Raw genomic sequence first — 19,695 nt, forward strand, 5'->3', positions numbered from 1 at the left:
TTAGTATCTTTCATAACTCCATATTTTAATAATACATTTAAGCGGCTTTTTTGTATATACGTATTTTAACTTTTAATGATTTATTTGAAATCTATTTTATTGCTATTTTGCTCCTCGAAACGATCGGAATATTTTTAGCGGCTGTAGATTTTCATTCCAAGATTTATCGCGCATAATGCTATAGTTTTATCATAAAATAACAAGAGAGCCAAAAAAGAAATTAGCTCATTCCCTCTTAACATGTAGTGTATTCTAGAAGATAGAAGATTTTCTCTTATAAAATTAGATAAGCAATCCACAGCGATAATTTCTCAGGAAGAAAAACTCGAGAATAATCTAATAATTCAAATTGTTGTCCTACTTACGTTCACTTATATTTAATGCCTTATAAATTGACCAGGAAATAGATAATTATATAAACAAAGTAATAATTATATAAACATAGTGTTTACAGAACAGTTAAGTATCGCGTGTTGTAGGCAACAAGTAAATCTTATCTAATAATGCTAGAAAATAATGCTTGTTTACGATACACAAAAACGTCATAAACAAACGTTGATTCAAAGAAATTCTGTAAAATATAAATATAAAACATAACATCTTACAAATTTTATACACATATATAAGTTTTATAATACGTTTCAAATTCAAATTTTGCATTAAATATGCGACATACATTAGTTAATAAATATAGAAGCTAATTATTATAAAAATAAAAATGAAAAAGATTGTAATAAATAAAAAATAATACAAAGATATACATACAACATAATATATAATATATGTACAAAGAGGGTTAATAAGGGTTCAGCGCAGAAAACAGAGCATGAATAAAAAAAGAAGAATTTTCATAAAAAATTTTTTTACTCGCGCTATTTTCTGCCCTTGGGTTTCATTATTAACTCGTTTTTTTCGTGTTGTATATTAACTACTATATTAAATAATGATTTCAATTATTAAGCAATTCTAAAAATACAATACTTTTGTTTGTTTCAAGAATTTCAAATTTCGGAAAAAATTCATATATGTATTATTTTTTTATATAAATTTTTTTTAGCTCACTCGATGAATTCAATATGTAATTTAATTTCTCTAATTTCTGCCCGTGTGTGAATAGATAAATGAAAATCCGACAGCACACGTGCGAAATCGGATTTCCTCCAAGCGGCCTCATTTAAATTCGCGTGCAACGCGCTCGCGCAACGTCCTGCAATACGGCGTTAATTTAAGCGCTTAATTTATGCACGTCGGCTCAAGTACAGTTATTTACGCGCGTACATAATACAAGGTACATTATAATATTTTAAGAATGGATTTTTTGAGCGAAATTAAAGGTAATTTTTTATCAGAAAATGTCGAAATAAATACAAGGTTCACTCTCTCTCAAATTGGACTCTTTAAAGATAATAAGTAATAATAATTTATTCCTTTTAAATGGATCTTAACAGATCTTTACAGATCTTAACAGATCTTTATATTATAAGATTCGTAAAAGATTGCAATTAATTAAATTTTTGCCATTGCAAAAGAATTTAAAATTTGTCAAATTATATTAATTATAAACTTGTTTCTGTGGGATCTTCCATATATATTTTTTTAATTTTTTATATTTGCAATATATTTTTCATTATTTCGCGATATCTAGTTGTTGAAAAATAGAACCGCTTTCTATATTTTACGCTGACATATTCGCGTTCTGATTTTCCATAATCGCTTTTATTATGTATTTTTATTTATAGATTATTTCTTTTAATTTTTTTTAATCTTTGCATTTTGTTCTTATTTAAACAATCTATTTAAATATAATAAAAGTTATAAAGATACTTCGTATTTGTTTTGTGTCAACTGATGCAGCTGTAAATTTTCCGTAATAAGTCCCTGAGAGACAATCGCATGATCGCGCCAATATCGCCATAATGTCGTTATAGACAGTAGGTTCAAAATAGTAGATTAACTCGCCTAATCGTGGTATAAAATGATCATTATGTAATAGTAACTCATATGGAACATAATTTGAATCTGTCACGCAGAATTTATCTGACGATTATATTTCTTCGCGTTTTATTTCGACGATTTAAATATTTAATTTGATGACGATGACTGTTGTTAACTTAATGGCAATGAAGAAAAAGGTAAAAATTATCTTTCATTTAGGAAAGAGATCATATTGTTTTAAAAAAAAATTTATTCGTATAAAAAATTAAAAATCGAGAAAACAAAAATGATAGAAAACAAAAACTTTAAAGTTATCTCACAAAAACTTTAAAGTACTCAAACATCACAACTTCGAAAACCAATATTTGGCATCCTATTCGAGGATTTGTCGAATCTCATTTTACTCAATTTTCCTTTCTCCATTTTTAACATTTTCGATCTTTTAAAGCTTAAAAAATTATTTGAAAACTTTTTAAGAAGTGTAAAAGAAATATCATGAAAGAGTCGTTATATCTTATAAGGATTGGGATCCATCAGACTTCAGTGTGTGATGTTACGAAATTTATAACACGCAAAAAGAGATCGCGGAGATAATTATAGCGAATTTACAATGTATGAAGAGGTTTGATCATCCAGATAGAAGAATGCGGGATAATCGAAACAGATGCATCGGTACGAAACAAACCAATAAAAGATCAGCTCGGTCAGCCACAGTATTATCAACGTCACTGACGTGAGATAGCTTCAAATAAGATAGCTGTGAAAAGTGCCCACAATCGTTTTGTTCTCCTGGAGAATAACATCTTCTACCGACTATTACGTCTTTCGTTGGAAAAAATACGAATTGCCTTCTCGCAGGCAGGTGCGTAAAATAATAAAGAAACCGCGATTCTCTTTACAAGGGACTATAACTACGTCTGCTTCGCTGAAATTCTCCGACAGAATCACGATAGTAAGAAAATGCTAATTATTGGAATTTCTTTTTCGAATTTGAAAAAGTTTTCAACCTATTTTGCAAATATTATTTGTCTCTAGATAATTAATAACATTCGCGAATTATAATAATTGCCAATATTAATGTTGCACATTTGTCAATATTAATTTTAGACAATATATTGATAATAATAATTTTGTTAATTAATTTTAATTTGTGTTAATATGCTTATTGACTAATTAATTTTAATCTGCTCGTGACTTTTAATATATATATATTGAAAATATTAATTTCTAAAACAATAAAAATATTAATTTACATAGAAATTTTTATTTTTATACTTATCATATAATTCCATAACAGTTTGGAAAAGTTTAATTATCACTTTAAATAGCATATCAAACATGTATAATTAAATATCTCTATAGAGAAACTCGATTCGCGTAATACATATATATCTTACAAAAAAATTGCAATTATCTCATCATTATTTTTCTCAGTACGGCTACAGTATCGTGCAGAGAGAGAGAAAAAAAGTGCAAATACGTTGCACGCGAGAAGTAAAGGCGATATGCAATTGAGATAATCGAGAGAATAACTTGCAGTATGAGATGGACGATCGTGTTTGAAAAGAATCAGAAACCGATGCCGAGGTCGGCTCGATATAATTAAGATAATAGTGACGAGTTTCGTAGCCGTATTCGAGGTCGTTATCCCGATTAGATGCCATCTTCGAGAATTTATATTTGCAGATATCTACATATATTTATTTGAACGGTTCATAATAATTGTCTGTAATATAACGAAGATATAATAGAAGATATAAATATATACAGAAAATTTTTTTATATTACTAAAATATATATTATATTCTGTATATATTTATTTTAGAAGAAGATTTAAAAAATAGATTTATTAATATTTTATCCAAAACTTTTTTCAAATTTTACTTGTACACACTTATTACAATTAATTGCTTCTCAATCAATTATGATAAATATATATATTCTCTATATTAAACAATAAAAATATATTAAAAAAACTATACATATAAAATGTTTTAAATTTAAATTTAAAAATTTATATCAAAACTATAAAAATATGCAAGTAATATACATATATCTATTTATAAATCATATAGTATCATTAATTATTGTATATTCATATAGATAAAAGAATTTAATAGTTTCAAATAGATTTTTATTATTCTTCATTCTTAAGAAATTTATAAAAATATTTAATATGTTATAAAAGAAATTATTTTTAAACACTGTATAAGAAAACGCATCGTGCACGTCATATCAAAATAGCATTCGATGAAATGCGGCTCTCGAGGAATTTAAAGACTTCAACATAGAACGAGTAACCGAGCAAAAACCGCCTCAAAGGGTTAATCAACGTACCAGAGAGAAATTATAAATCGTTATCGGAAACTCCGTCAAAAAATCGCATCGCGGAGTTAATCACAGAGCAATGCACAATATACGGGGTGTTCTAGAAATCTAAATTATTTTTTACCTTGTTTAATTATAAAATAAATTTGAAATAAAATTGTTTTCTTAACGTACCAGATTATTTTATACATAGATATTTTTTAAGTTTTTAATTTTAAATATATCGATAAATAATTAACCTTTAGATTTTCCAGTTTTTAATTTATTAATTTATTAAGTTAATTATAAAAATGTAAAATTACAATTAATTCTTTAAATAGCATTTATAAATTTATATAAAAAAGATCACAAAAGAAATATTTCTTTAATTCATGAAAAGATTCGTAGATTACAGAACACCCCGTATATTTCGCAGCCAGTCTGATTGTCTCCTTCCGTTTCTCTCTCCTTCATAATGCACCTGTGCTCATTTTATTGCGAATAAAGAGGGAGGAAAACTAAATGAAGAATTCTCGATAAGCGAGGACGAAGCAAACAGTACTAAAAGAAACTAGAAGCCCTGTTTTACGGTCTCACTATTCGTCTCGATGTTCATCCCTCCCGCCGATCGATATCCTGATAGTCGTTCTACCTGAAAATCCCTCGCAGATTGTTCTCGTAATAGGGACGGATTAAAAGCGAGCCTATTCGCTCGTGCGCGCAATTTGCCGCGCAATTTACCACATAATTTGGATCCAGAAATCCTACCGCAACGGAAAAAAAGTTATAATTCTAGAATAAAGAAATGCAAAATTAAACGCAACTTTTTACGATAAAAGAAATAAAAGTCGACACATTTCCAGTTATATCGTTAAAAAAATACAATTATCTCTTTCCATTCTGTTTACAAATTTTATATTATTAAATTATATTATTCTTTCACGTAATGTAATAGCTAGAATAATTATATTTAACGCTAAAAATAATTAGGATATAAGCGTTAAAATTTTCCAATTAGGCGACATATACAAATTTTCCAATTATGGGGTAATTTTCACCACATTATATTATAACCAAATTAAATTTTACTCAGATAAATCCAGCTATTAATTAATAAATCACTGTGTTATTAAATAAATTAACAAGTCTGATTAAATACATCTATAATATATATAATTTAAACTCAATGCGATAAATAGGCGGGCACTTTATATAAATTTATATCACATTGAGAAAATTATCAAGCTTCGTTTCATTCAAATTTCAATCATTGCATAATTTTTGTTTACAGGACTTTTCGAAAGTTCTCTTCAGCCATTTAATACAATGCGCATCTCTAATATAACTACATGATTTACGTAGAAATGACGGCTATTCATGAAATGGAACAAGGGAGGTTGGGAAGACAGAAATGTCATCTCATTAGAATCAACTAACTAAGGCCGCTCATTTGCATTAATTAGGTTTCGCTATTAGTTACTCGTCTAAAAGTGATTTACGTACGGATTACGTAAATCTATTTTTTTTGATTAATAAAGAAGCTCCCATTTATAATAACAATAATTGATATTATAAAAGAGATAGAAGGGAAAAGGAATATTATTTAATCGGACTTAATTTTAACTCAATTATAAAATCAATTAACGATCATAATTTTATGAGCATATTTTTAGCTCATTTTTATTTCATTGTTTTCGCAAAACTTAGATGGGGTTTTTTTTATAAATGTTAACGAAACTGATACATCATGTGGCAGTACAAAATGTATGATAACATATGACAAGGAATAATATTTTACTGTATAAAAATAAGAAATGATACCAAAAGATTTCCCAATTAAAATATAAATAATTAAAATTCTTATCTTAACAATTATTATGTCTAACGATATTATGTTTTCTTATATATACGTATTAATTATATACTAACTAAAAAGCTACCAAATGTCTGGCCGAAGTTGACCCCGTCTTCTTCAACATTGCCAAAGCAATTCGCGATTTTACCATCGCGCAATCGGAAACTGTGCTATAATTATTTCGTCCTTAAAACGCTATGGCGCTTTTAAGGTTCTGCGATTTCGTTCGCGAACAAAAGTTCATAAAATCTCCTCGTAAATCATGCTCTTGGTGAGGATGCTGCGCCAAATCTCTCGACTAATTACACCTAATGACTGCGATCGATCAGAAACGCGAGGACATGTTCTTTGAAGTGTGCTGCTGACATACATATGTATATATATATCTTCGTGCTGATCTTCGCAGTGATGATTGCCGCGATTTCGACGCCGAACTCGCTCTTCCGCATGACCGACGTCAAGATGTGCAAAGCAATAATCTTATATATCTTCTATTATAAGAAGAATGATTAATATCTTCATATATAGATATCTTCATAGATATTTGTTTAGCAATGGAACAGTCATCGAATGTCGAATCAATTTCTATTTCTTCAAATTTGCATAAAGTTTCATACATTTTATTATCTCTTTTATTTTAATCTAAATAGAATTTTTATCGTAAATAAAAAATTTTAATTGTATATTACAGTTAATACATATATTTAATTAATTATTAAGTTTAATTAAGATATATAATTATTAAATTAATTATTTAATAACTAAAATATTTCAACGGTCTAAGATTAGAAAAGAATTATATTAATCTTCTGTCAATTTAGTGCAATTTTCAGTAAAATTTGATTTCTAAATTTAATTTAAAGTAAATTTCATTTTTTTAATAGAATCTAAAATAAATCATTAGAATACATAATTTGAGAAATTGAAATATATACCTATTTAAACATTTCTTTATGATAACAAAAGATTCGAATATTAAAATTTGACAGAAAATTCCTCCTTTAAATCCCCCAAAACTTTAAGATACGCTCGACAAAGCGACAGAAAATCCGATGATTATTCATCGAGAGGATTCTCTTCGTAGCAAACAAGTACAAAGGCGGCGAAAAAGGTATACACGAAGTACTCCGCGCTCTCTCTCTCTCTCTCTCTCTTTTTATCTTTCTCTCTTTCTCTTTCTTTCTTTCTCATCGAAACCCCGGAGCGGGATCGGTCAGAGTTTATCCTGGAGCGCCTGGCGCAGCTCCTCGGTAGCCTTGGCCACATCCTGACTCTGCCGATGAGAGTGCATCTCCGAGCGTACCGAGTGTTGCACCGACGAATTGGACCGCCTCACGGAATTGCCGCTGCCGAACTTGGGCCGCGGAATCCGCACGCGTTGAACGTCACTCAGCCACGACTCCATGGCTTTCTTTTTCTGGGGAAAAAATAATCGCGTTTATCAGCGATTCGGGCGACTAGATGGTCGCCATTAAAAAAATCCGAATTTGTTAGGGTCAAGGAGTGGAAGCGAGAATACACTAATGGTTTTTGCACATAAAGGATTTCTGTAAATAAATTCCAAGCTGCAAGTTGTTTGAACTTTTAATATTTTCGTGAGTTCTTCTGAAGAAAGCAGTGACGTTCGCATTGATTAGCATCGTTAGCAGATCGATTAGAGCTTATTAGGATAGAGCAAGGAATTGAAAACAGGACACTTGATTTTGGAAGAAAGTAGTAAGATTTAATCTAATATTTAGTGAAACAATTAGAAGAAAGAATTTAGGTTTGTTAGAGTTAAACTAACAAGTGTTAAAGTGAAATAGAAAAGTCTTTTTCTTTGAAAAGAAAATATGATGCGTTCGTAGCATGATTAATACTAATGAGTTTTGCGAAAAGAAACTTAAAATAAATATTAAAATTGAACTAAGCAAATAAGATGATATCAGAAGAGGATATTCTGAGCAGAGATGTAAAAAAATTCAGTATAATTTTTAATTTAAAATGGATTTTAAAATTTATGAATTCGAAGACCTGTGAAATTTTGTGATTTGCAAATTTGTAAATTTTAAAATGTATATATATGCAGACTCCGTAAATTCTTTGGAATATGTACATTTTTTTATAATTTATGAACTTATGTATATTATAATATAATTATATAATTAATATGTTAAATATGTTTATAAATATGTTATTTTTATCTTGGGATTTTTGTACAAGTTTCTCTAGTTTAACATAATTCCAATTTTAATTTAAAATATTAAAAAAAAAAAGAAAAAAGTAAAGTGATAGAAAATAATATATTTCCTCTTTATCAACACAATCTTTCTCATAAATCTATTTCAATCTCAACGATCTTGAATGATAAATTTTCCGGGTATTTGCTGAATATAGATATTTGTAACAAGATTTTATGAATGTGTCTATGGAAATTGGAAAGATGTATGAGCTTTAAAGTAAGAGGAATAACTAGATTTCTACTGAGATTTTATAATATTGTTCACATTTGATCGAAAATAAATCGAGAATAGATATTTCTCTGTCTTGCGATTTTACAAAAGGACCGCGAATAAAACGAGTTTTTTATATAACAACAAATAACTTTTAAATATTCATAAATCTCATAATTTAATCTCGAATAAAATAATTATTTTTAATTATTAATATTCACCGATCTTCTTTTGCTTCGACAGATAAAATCTATTACAATTTCTAAGAATTCCGATATTTCACGTTAAATAGGGAGAGCACGGAAGTTTTACATCCACACATTCTAAAATTGTGGAATTTATTTTTGAACGATTTCACGCTTCGAGGATTTATATTTCAGGATCACGCGATTAGAATATTTCTCGCAGATATAGAATCTAACAGAACTTACGGCGATTCTCTATTATCGACTACCGTTCACTGCGTGTATACACGTGCACCTGCGTGTGTGCACACACGGGATTATTATCGGTCCGCCTTCGCTCTGCTTAATGATCTCGCCGCAGTTAGGTTTCATCAAGCGCGACGCGGTTTCCTAATCGAAATGGCGTAATTACACGAAATGCGAACCAGAACTTCTCGATATTGTGCAACATTTTAGATAACAACTGAACATAGTAAATATATAACAAGTCAATTGTTTAAATATACTTTATAAAAAAAGAGATCCAAACAATCTTTAACCGTGTCTTTTTCTATATTTTCGATAATTATTAAGTGACATCGAAAATATAAAATATCTGAGTTAATAAAATTTGTAGAAATAATAAATGTGTCTCAAATATAATTAAATAATTAATTAAATATTTAAATATCGAAAAAGAATATATAATTTGTTTTTTTTTAAGAGAAAAAATTTCACTAATTTTGATATTTCCAAGAAAATGAGATTCCGACTCTCATCACTACTGTCTACTATTTTTTGTCAAAGCTAAGGTCTGTAAATTCACATTATTTCTTCAATAACAGAAGTTATCTAGATGTGCCAGTTATCTTGTTTCAGTCGACGGGACACATTCACCCAGTACTAAATGATAAATCAAGCGATATGTCGACAAAACTGGATTTGCCCAGTATTCATAGCTTGGTGAATTATCGCCATTATCATCCCACTTTCGAAATCTGCATTATTTAAACGCAGCGTATTTTGCGTACACGAGCCACGTTTTTATTTAAAAAAAAATCACTATGCGACGACAATGCTGAATAATTCGTTCGTATTTTCGAAGGCCACGTAAAGTCAATAACAAAAGCAAAAACGTGATTTACATCACTGCAAATGTAACGTCAACATAGAATATTAATCATTTAATTCATATAGAACACACTTTTCTACACGTAAAAAATATATTTTACATATTTCTATTGGAGTTTTCTTTTTATAAGATATTTATGAAGTGTAAAATATAGAACGTGAAAAATAGAAAAGACACACACACATGGAATTACACGATAAGAAAGTATTGATAAATGAAAATAACCATATAACAGTAGTGTTTAAATATTTACAGAGGGAAAGTTAGAAAAAGCAAAGAGTTTGAAGTACCTTAAGATTTGTTAGAAATGAGAAAGTGTTCGATTATGAGTATGTTTACGATATAAAAATTCAGGTAATATATTTTCTAATAGGATTACAAATTTCTATGTGAACCCAATCTTTCCAAAGATAATTTCAAATGATAAATACCTGCTAACGGATCGCTCCAGATGATTAAGATTTAATCGCGATCCACGAGGATCAGAGTTTTATTTAAATCACGCTCGTGAAATAGGAGGATGCGAGGAAATCGTGATCGAAACGATCGCGATCGATCGAGAGAAACGTTCGATTCGCTGGTGGCTGCACGACTGATTCAGGAATCGGACATAAAGTGGTGGCTAACGCAGGTTTACGTTTACCTGATCGAGAGAGTGAGTCAGCCCCGGCGAGAGAGCGAGAAGGCGCATGAAAGCAGCCAGAGAGAAAGAGAGAGAGGGAAATAACGAGAACAACAAATAAAAGGAACGGAGAAGGAAGAGATACCATGACGAGGCGAGCAAGAAAAGGAGGAGCGAATCGAAGATGCGAGAGAGGGGGAAAGGACAGGTAACAACAGGTGAGAGAGAGTCAGGAACGTAGGCGGCAGGACAGCAATAGAAGGCAACACTTCCGGGCCTAAAAATAGAAGAGTGCCTCGATTATTAAGAGTTTCATTTTACGCGCTACGATATTTTTCTGTACAGGTGCAAGAAATGAAAATATATCATTCTGAAAATGATTTTATATCTGCGAACGTTTGTTTTCGGGCCCAAAAATCGCGATTACATCCCTAAGACCGGCTTCGACACAACGTTGCCAGATTGGCGAACCGCAGGTCGCAAATGCAAGTTACATATACAGTTCTCTCGAAAGATGGTATCCTCTCTTCAGGGCTGCGCTATTGAGAGTCTGATAACAGGGGTATGTAGTGACCTGGCTGCTTGAAAAATGGCAATTATTTAATTGATTTTTAATCGATTACGCAATCAATTACACAATTCGGAAGTCATTGCGCGTGAAAAGGAGGGAAATGTGGTGATAAGAGATGCATGTGCGTTGACATGCGAGCAGCTGATGCTATAATGAAGTGGATCGCGTGACACGATGTTTTTTAACGTTTTATACCGGATGTGCCGAGATAACCAATGGTAATTATAAATAATCGGAAAAATTTCTCTTTCCCCTTCTTTATCTCTCTTCTTTCTTCTTTCTTCTTTTTATAATATGCTTTACTCTTAAGAGAATTTTAGCATGAATTATCTTTTAATATTACTAGCTTTTTGAAATAATATAGGAATTTTTATGTATTGTAATCACAAGGATATAATATTTTTTAGCTGTAATTTCTGCCACAATAGAATTTATAATGCAAAGTATTAATGTGAGAATTATAATGTATACGAATGCGCTACAAGTTCGTCGAACTCTCTCTCTTTCACGTATTACGTCAGTTCAAACCAGTTCGTAAGTGACACCTACGCATGGAGATCGATATGATCCATGTTCGTTTGCTATAGGTAACAATCGATGAATCGACGAGTTAGGTGTGGCTGATGCACGACTCAAAAAATTCTTATCTTGGTTTAAATGAAATTATCAATAATGCTCGCTTATCGGTTATATGTTATATAATTTTAGCGCTGTGCTTTTTCACATTTTCACCTTCAATATATAATTGCATAAAAATAAAAATTATTATTTTTAAAAATTCTGTAGTCTTGCTTATTTGTTTTATCATTATTATGAAAGGTCTTTAAATTTATGAAGAGAATTATCGATGAGAAATTAAAAGAATCTAAGAATGGAAATAAAAAATAATTTATCACAATCAAATCTTAATTCATTAACATGCTAGTTTATTAATACTTTAAAATTTTATAATGCCTTCTTTTATTAATTATTAATTAGCATGTTAATAAATTAAGAGTACTTTTTGCAACAGTTGAACTTTAACGGCCATTTCTTCGATTTAAAAGTGTCACCATGATAGAGGAATTGTTTTTTATTTACTATGATTCCTGGAAATACGAGAGGAACAGGAACGACCGGTTGTTCGACTACTCCAATTTTTCCAGAAACGAAACTTCTTCGCCTTCGACTGCTTAACCGCAAAATCTCTTTGAACGACGCGACAATTGACCTACATTTCGTAAAATCGTAAAATATCGGTCTTCCTTCTCGGGTTCCAGTTCGGGGCCCTCCCTACGCTTCGTGTTTTATTCTACGTGATCCACGAACATAACGGAACGTCGTCCCGAAACTTTCTCCGGCGGCGGCGGACCCATTAATAACCGACAATGATTATTATTTCCTGCTGTTGCCGTCGCCGGCTGAGGTTACTAGGTGACCACGAATACGTGATTTGAATTTAGAACAACATCCAGGTAAAGCTTTTACGATTGTGATATTAATTTTCAAAGTATTATTAATTTTTACGTTCCTGCTGCTTTTCTGGATATTTAGAATCGATATTTTAATCTTAATTAAAACCCTTTAATGAAAATCAAACGAGTATTTAATAAACAATTTTCCATAAATGCAGATTCTCTAAAAAGATTTAATAAGATTTATTTTCGCAAAAAAAGACTGAAAAATTGTTAACATTTAAAATGTGATCTCTCCGATTTAAAAAATATTTTATAATTTTAATCTATAATTATTTTAATTTAATAATTATTTAAAACAATTTTTGGATTATATAATGTATGAAAAAATTTTGAATAAATGAAAACTAGAATTTTTTATGAAAAATAATCAAAAGAGACAAATAAAGTAATATACAAATATCTCTACGTCTTTTTAGAGAAGTCGTCACGTTGATGATTGCATAAAAAATGTCTCGTCTTGCCTCTTTTGATATCTTCGTTAGACGTAATAATTGCTTGCGGAAATTACTAGTGTAGCTAACAATAAGACACTATGAAACTTCTTTGTATCATATAACTGGTTTCATACGATCTTGGGTAGTTAGGGAGACGTGCTCTAGTTAAGATGGCAACAATCAGACCCACCTGCTGCACGCCGTTACGCGTCCCCGCGCAAAACGATCATAAACGCGAGTGTGTCGATCATGTAAGTCCCATAATCGTTCCCAAGAGCGAGACCGAAAGAAAGAGACCGTCCAGTTACCGTATAGCGCTTTCTAAGTATCGATTTTCCCACATCATCGTAATTATTTCGAGAAACTAATAAGCCATGTGCAACACAGAGGAAAATGTACACTGTATTCAAATAAATATTATTTATTTTAAGTGTATCATAAGTTCGTCTATCCGCAAATATATTACAAGTTCACCACAAGCATTAAATTTCATTGAATATATTCTGAATTTTAGTGAATGCAGTATTTTACGAGTAATAAAGAGTATTAAATTAAAACATTAAAATTTAATATAAAAATTAATATATAAATAAAAATTACTAAATTAAAAATACTAAATTAAAAATTTGGTTTGCTTAGTAAGTTTGATTTTTCTTTGATACAACTTTACAATATTCTTGACGAGAAAATAAATTCTTCTTTCGAGTACATGATAGTGAGATTTTTTAACACTTGTGATGAGTATATTTTAAGATTATTATCAAGAATATATTCTTTGTTGAAGAAAACTATTACTTAAAAAAAGAAAAATAAACTGATTAATCGCTTTTCTTGGCATTAGAATGATATTTTTCTCTGTGTATAAGCTTATTTTATCATAATGCGCGAAGAAATAATTTTTTAAAGTAACTAAAAGCAAACATATCGCTTCAAATGTTGTATAAAAAATAGCAAGAAAATGAAATCTGCATAAATATATAACAGAACTTGAAAAATATAACTTTATTGTGTGCGAGCAATTATTGTGGCTGCCCGATAAAGATAGAAATTTTGCGGAAAGGTTGATTTTAGAATAGGAAATTAGTTCAGCAGAGTTAGGTAAAATTAAAGATAATGCAAATAAGAAACATTAAACTAGAAATTTATACTCCTTTATAATTCCTTAATAAACCTGATTATGTTTATTGCTTGTAATTTCGGAGAACAAGAAATATAACACAATCGAGTTATTCAGGAGTTAAAAATACAATATTGGAGTATCGAAAAAAAAAAAAAAAAACGTATCAACCTTACATCTATTCCGAGTAGAATGTAATTTTATTACAAATTTGATTAAGTAATTAATTAATTAAATTAATTAATTTAAACAATTCCGAAATTTGTATAAAATCAATATTACGATGTAAAAATATTTCCATACAAGGGGTTGATACGTCCTGTCTACTAAACCTATCGCACCTTCCTCGATTACTCACCCTCATTCATCTCGATTCGACGTTCGCACCTGCATCGTCCACAATGTTCGCGTGCGCATATAAATTAAGCAGCATGAGGGGTGGACGCGGGTGCTAACATGAAGCATTTCCGGTTGTTGTTACGCGCGAACGTGCGACGCAGGAAAGCGACGGGTGTTGCGAGGGTAGCGACGCCGAGATGATCGGTAACGGGAGACGGGGAGCCGGCGAGCGGGATCGCGATTTGGAGGAGGATGACGAGCTCGAAAGCAGGGAGGAGAGGAGCTCGGAGAGTGGAGGAGGAGGTGGTGGGGGTTTCGGTGGTTGGAGGTCCCACCTGCTTGGTGGGCTAACGCAACGCGTCAAATCCTGGTACTGGGGCGCCAGGCCCCTCGTAAGTTTTCCTATCCAAAAAGACACGATCTCTTTCTCTCTCTTTTTCTTTTCCTTTCTTCACACACGCACGATTTTATCTCTCGTTTCTGTTTTTCTTCTCTTGTCGTTTCTTTCGTCTCTCATGCTCTCAGTCGCTCTTCGACACCTTGCATCGTCTTGCGAAAGGATAAGAGGACACGGTCACTCGGAAAAAGGGAGGAAAATGTATCGAAAGAAAAATCCGACAAGTATCGATCAAAAATTAAATTTGGAAAAGCTCTTTTCAATTTCTTATTTTAGTAAGTATATTATATTTTTTATTCTAGTTTTATTTAATTTTTATTTATTTAATATTCAATAGAATAATCGAAATTTGTATTAATTTTGCTTGAATATGGAGTTCTATTTGATAATCTATTATTTTACATCATTATGAATTATCTTTATTTGTATTAATCTTTTTAGTTCTAAATTTTCATTTTTATATTATATATTTTTATTTCAAATTAATTTTTAATATTAAGTTATAATTTATAATTTTACTTTAAAATTTACTTTATTTTGAAAAATTTGCTACTTATTCTCTATAGGTGTTCTTGAAAGAGCGAAAACATGAATATGACATTATCGATTCGATAATCCAACCTCGATCAAAAAGAACAGGGTGTAATCAGTGCAACCGAGTAGCGATTTTCATGTCGGAGCGAGGAAACGCGGAGAACTCGTTCCATCCGGATCTCGCCGGAAGTGTCGATAACATCTCAGCGAAAAATTACAATGCGAAGCGAAATCGTAATCGAGTCCATCGCGCAATTGCTTAACGTATTCAATGACATCATAATGGAAAGAGAAATTATTATAAATTACTTCCGGATATTTTATTTCTTTTTCATCTACTTTATTATTCAAATAAGAGATATTCCTGTTACTTTATCATTTACGATCTCTAAAGTATCAACTTTACTTTTTATCTACTATTTTATTTTTATTGCTATTTACTCGTTTATATAAATATTTGTTTATTAAAAAGAGGGAAGAAATTTTTTACTCCTTAAAAATTATTAATCTAGAATTCGCGTAAAGATCAAATTTTCGAGCGCGCTTGCACAATAAAATTGTGAATTATAACGAAATCTAATTGACAAGACGAAAGAGAAAATAGGACTGCAGAGCGCGCAGCAATAAAGTCTCATAATAAAACTCGTATTATACTGAAACAACGGGGCATCGTAAATTTCCGGCGAGATCGTAGTTGCATCTGTCGCGTTTGGAATATCCGGGTCGCAAAATGATATAAAAAAAATAATAATTCACGAGAGACGTAGAAAATTAAAAGGATAAGAAATTCAATAGATTGATAATTGAATTATTTCAATTATATGCGATAAATGAAAAACGGTTGGAAAATCATACTTTTCGGAAAGATTTATTCAATTTCTTTCGCGGATAATCGTAATACGATTAAAAGAAGAGTTAAATTATGCAGAATAAATTAACGCTGCGTAAAAATCAATGTTCGATTCGAGTTATTGAAAACTATTTGCTCACTTAGGCATGAATTCTCTTTCCTAATTAAATTTCTCTTTTTCTCTCTCTCTCTCTCTCTTTCATACACATACACACACATATCATACGATCAAGTGTCCTTGTGCTCCTAGAGCTAGCGAGATTAGTCGACATAGCGTTAGGTGTTGTACGTGTTTTTTATCTTAGATGTCTTGCACATGCTACTTTTTACGATTTGTCCTTAAGCACGATCACTATTTTATAATTATACGTATATACAGAGCGTCTCACCTGTCTCACGTCGAATTTTGATCGTAGATTTAGACGAAGTTGAAAATCGAATTTTCATTTCGTAGAAATTTCAAGAAAATTAAAGCGTAAGCTCAACAAATGTAGAAATGTGAATAAGAGATTAAACGAAAGAAATTATCTTCGTAAATAAATGGTAAGAATAATATATACAATCCTGTTTCTTCAATTTAAATAAATTTTACGTCCTGTTTATCTTCATAATTTCTATTTCTTTTTAATAACAGTTTTATTTAAGTGCTTAATTGCCATAAATGGCGAGAAAATGGAAAATTGCGATGCATATATAATCCCCTCTTGCTATGAAATCCTTGTTAAACAAATAGTTATCTCGCAACTTTATCACAGTATCCGTTGAAATTTGATTGGATGAGACTTTCTATATATACACATATATTATACATACGGGCACGGGGATGTATATGCGCTATATATTCACATAGATGTCTTGGCATGCACGATCACTTTACTCACATGAAAAACAGAGAAGAAATTTCGAAGTGATTTAGTTAGACAGAAATCTTGCAAGATAGTTGTTGTTTTTAACGTCTTAATTGCTTCAGTAATTAATCGATAGAGATGCTGGAAAGATTCTTTAGCAGCCTGCGTATAAAAATAAACAACTTCTGCAATCCATGCGAAAGAACTTGATCTTAAGTTAAAAGGAAAAGATTGTATTAGAGAAAAAAAAAAAACAAAGTCAATTACATCAGGATGTACCCGGTGAGAGGACTTCCATTTCATTCGGGATTAATCTATCTTAACTGACTTTTCCGGTTAATAATATATAGTGTAACGGGATAAAAACTTTTGTAATATAAGTTTTCTTATGTAAATACGAAAATCAAGGGTGGATGTAAACGGAAAGAGAAACTTTCGAATCGGAAAATCGTGCAAAATCATTATGTGGCAAGAACGAGACTCATTGTCTCGATGTGTACACGCGTGCGTGCGTATTTCGCACTGCGCTCGAGCACACTTTCACCATTTTCGCTTTACATTTCTCTCGAGGAAACAAGTTGATCTAATTAACTCGATCTTCGCATCTTTCAGCCGTGAACTCGACAAGTTAGATAACTGTGATAAGAGGTGCTAAAAATTAAATTAATTACTTTTTCGTCAAGTTAATTATCATTAGACCATTAAATAGAATAGTTATATATATTATCTATATAATCTGTATATATATTAATTCCGTAGGAATGTGATGTACCCTGTACAATTTTAGTGTAATTAGTATAATCAAAATTTAATATTAGAATAATTAAAATTTAATCAATTTTTTTCATAGAACACAATTATACATCAATTTAATCCAATAGGGAAGAGTCTATCTTTATATAATATTTATTGAATAATTTATTTGAAGATTATATCTTATTAAAAAATAAGGAATTCCATTTAAATGGTGATTTTACTTATGTAGTATGATAATTTCTTAACCAAGAATCGAATCATTAGAGTTCCAAGCTAATTGCATGAGTGGTAGTTAAAAAAAATTCGAAAAATGTAACTCAAGAGAAGTGATTGGGGTCTTTTCTGTTCACATCTCGAATATGGCTCATTTATAATAATATATAATATTATAAAATATTTATATTATGTCTGTAACTTATTTTATATATTTTTTTTAACAATTATATTACATTTTCCATGCATCTTTTAATTTCTAAAATTTAATCTTGCCTCTAGAGCAATTTTGCAGACGCGTGCGATGAAATAGAAGAGACCCGATATAATTGTTCTCATAATTAGCAAAAATTTAGTATCGCAGAATTATAATAGTCGTACTACACAGTTTATTAATTAGCCAGTATAGTATATTGATAAAGTGTCGCGATTGAAAATATCTCTGTTATATCGATGTGTCGTTTCTGTTGCGCGCTCAAAGCCGGTCGTACAGAATCGGTGACGATGGATGGCGACAAATATAGAGCGACAATTAGCTGTGTGATAACGACAACACCACCGCCACCACACAACTACCACTCTCTCTCTATCTCTCCGAGCACCACCAACACCCAACTGCTACCAGTCTGCCATCAGCAAGCATGACTCAATTTTTCGATATATATGTGTGTATATATACAAACACACACACACATACACGTGTGTGATTTATATATATATATATATATATATACGTACATATATTATATACATATTGATATATATAACCGTACACTCGCGTATGTGTACATCATATGTTTGCGCGTCAGCACATATAATTCCACATATAATACATGCACATAGATGATGTAATGTTGCACGCAAGGAAAAGCGGAACGAAACGATGGAGTCGAATTAAATTAAATAAAAAAAAAAACAAGTATGATTGCGAAAGAATTTCTGCCATTTTTTATCGTCAAACTATATTTTCCCCCATTTCTCTCGATTATTAAATTTCTTCTAACTAAATTTCTTGAATTGAAATTGCGAGAAACTAAAGGTATATTCCAGACCATTGCTCTTAAAATATCTTCTTTGTTTTTTACTGAAAGTTTACTATTAAAATTATAGAATAAAAATAGGCATATACTTTCACTACCATGATTAAGATATCACTTTCCATTTCTTCACTACTGTTTTTATTTAATGTCCACCAGCACGCTAGATAAGGCATGCGAAATGAGAAAGTATCGAGAGGATAGAATTGGAATGCACCACGAATATGCATCCGTTTCAGATACACTTCTGTCTATCAGCTTCCGATCAGCACTTTCGCATTTTACGTTAGAATTAACGTGTCGCGAAGGAATGTGCTTTAAAATTATACGAGTGTGTTCGAGAATCACGACGTTTCGCGCGCCTCTCTCTCTACAGATATTTATATTTCGTATACCGGAAGCTATGTGAAGACTACCAGAACGCTCTTCCACTGCAGCGTGCACGCGAATATGCCAGCATAAGCCTCTTTAGCTCTTGTGTGCCATCATCGTGCGTGCGCGTGTCCGTATGTATTTATGTACGCGCGTGTATGTATGTATGTATGTACGTGAGCATTGAGATCATTTTCGGATACGTTGCAGCAGCCATGTGCGATTTATTTTGAACGACGCCAATGTCCCCTCTATTTCTTTCAATAAAATTACAAATCCAAATTATATTAGGCAAATTATTGTGATTATTATTAAATAATTTA

At 31.0% G+C, this 19,695-nt stretch overlaps 1 protein-coding gene across 11 annotated transcripts in view; it reads left to right on the plus strand.

Moving 5' to 3' along the window:
* Positions 1 to 19,695, plus strand: part of LOC105255039 (whirlin) — a 60,283-nt gene that overhangs the window by 37,585 nt on the left and 3,003 nt on the right. For 9 of the 11 annotated variants that reach the window (XM_025415148.1, XM_025415147.1, XM_025415150.1 and 6 more), the window contains one exon: positions 14,527 to 14,757. The exons of the other annotated variants lie outside the window; for them this stretch is intronic. In XM_025415148.1, coding sequence (XP_025270933.1) covers positions 14,527 to 14,757 — 231 coding nt within the window. The remainder of the gene's footprint in view (positions 1 to 14,526; positions 14,758 to 19,695) is intronic. 11 annotated transcript variants of the gene reach the window in all.

This window comes from Camponotus floridanus, unplaced genomic scaffold (genome assembly GCF_003227725.1).
Source record: "Camponotus floridanus strain SB8 unplaced genomic scaffold, Cflo_v7.5 scaffold99, whole genome shotgun sequence".
Lineage (NCBI taxonomy): Eukaryota > Metazoa > Arthropoda > Insecta > Hymenoptera > Formicidae > Camponotus > Camponotus floridanus.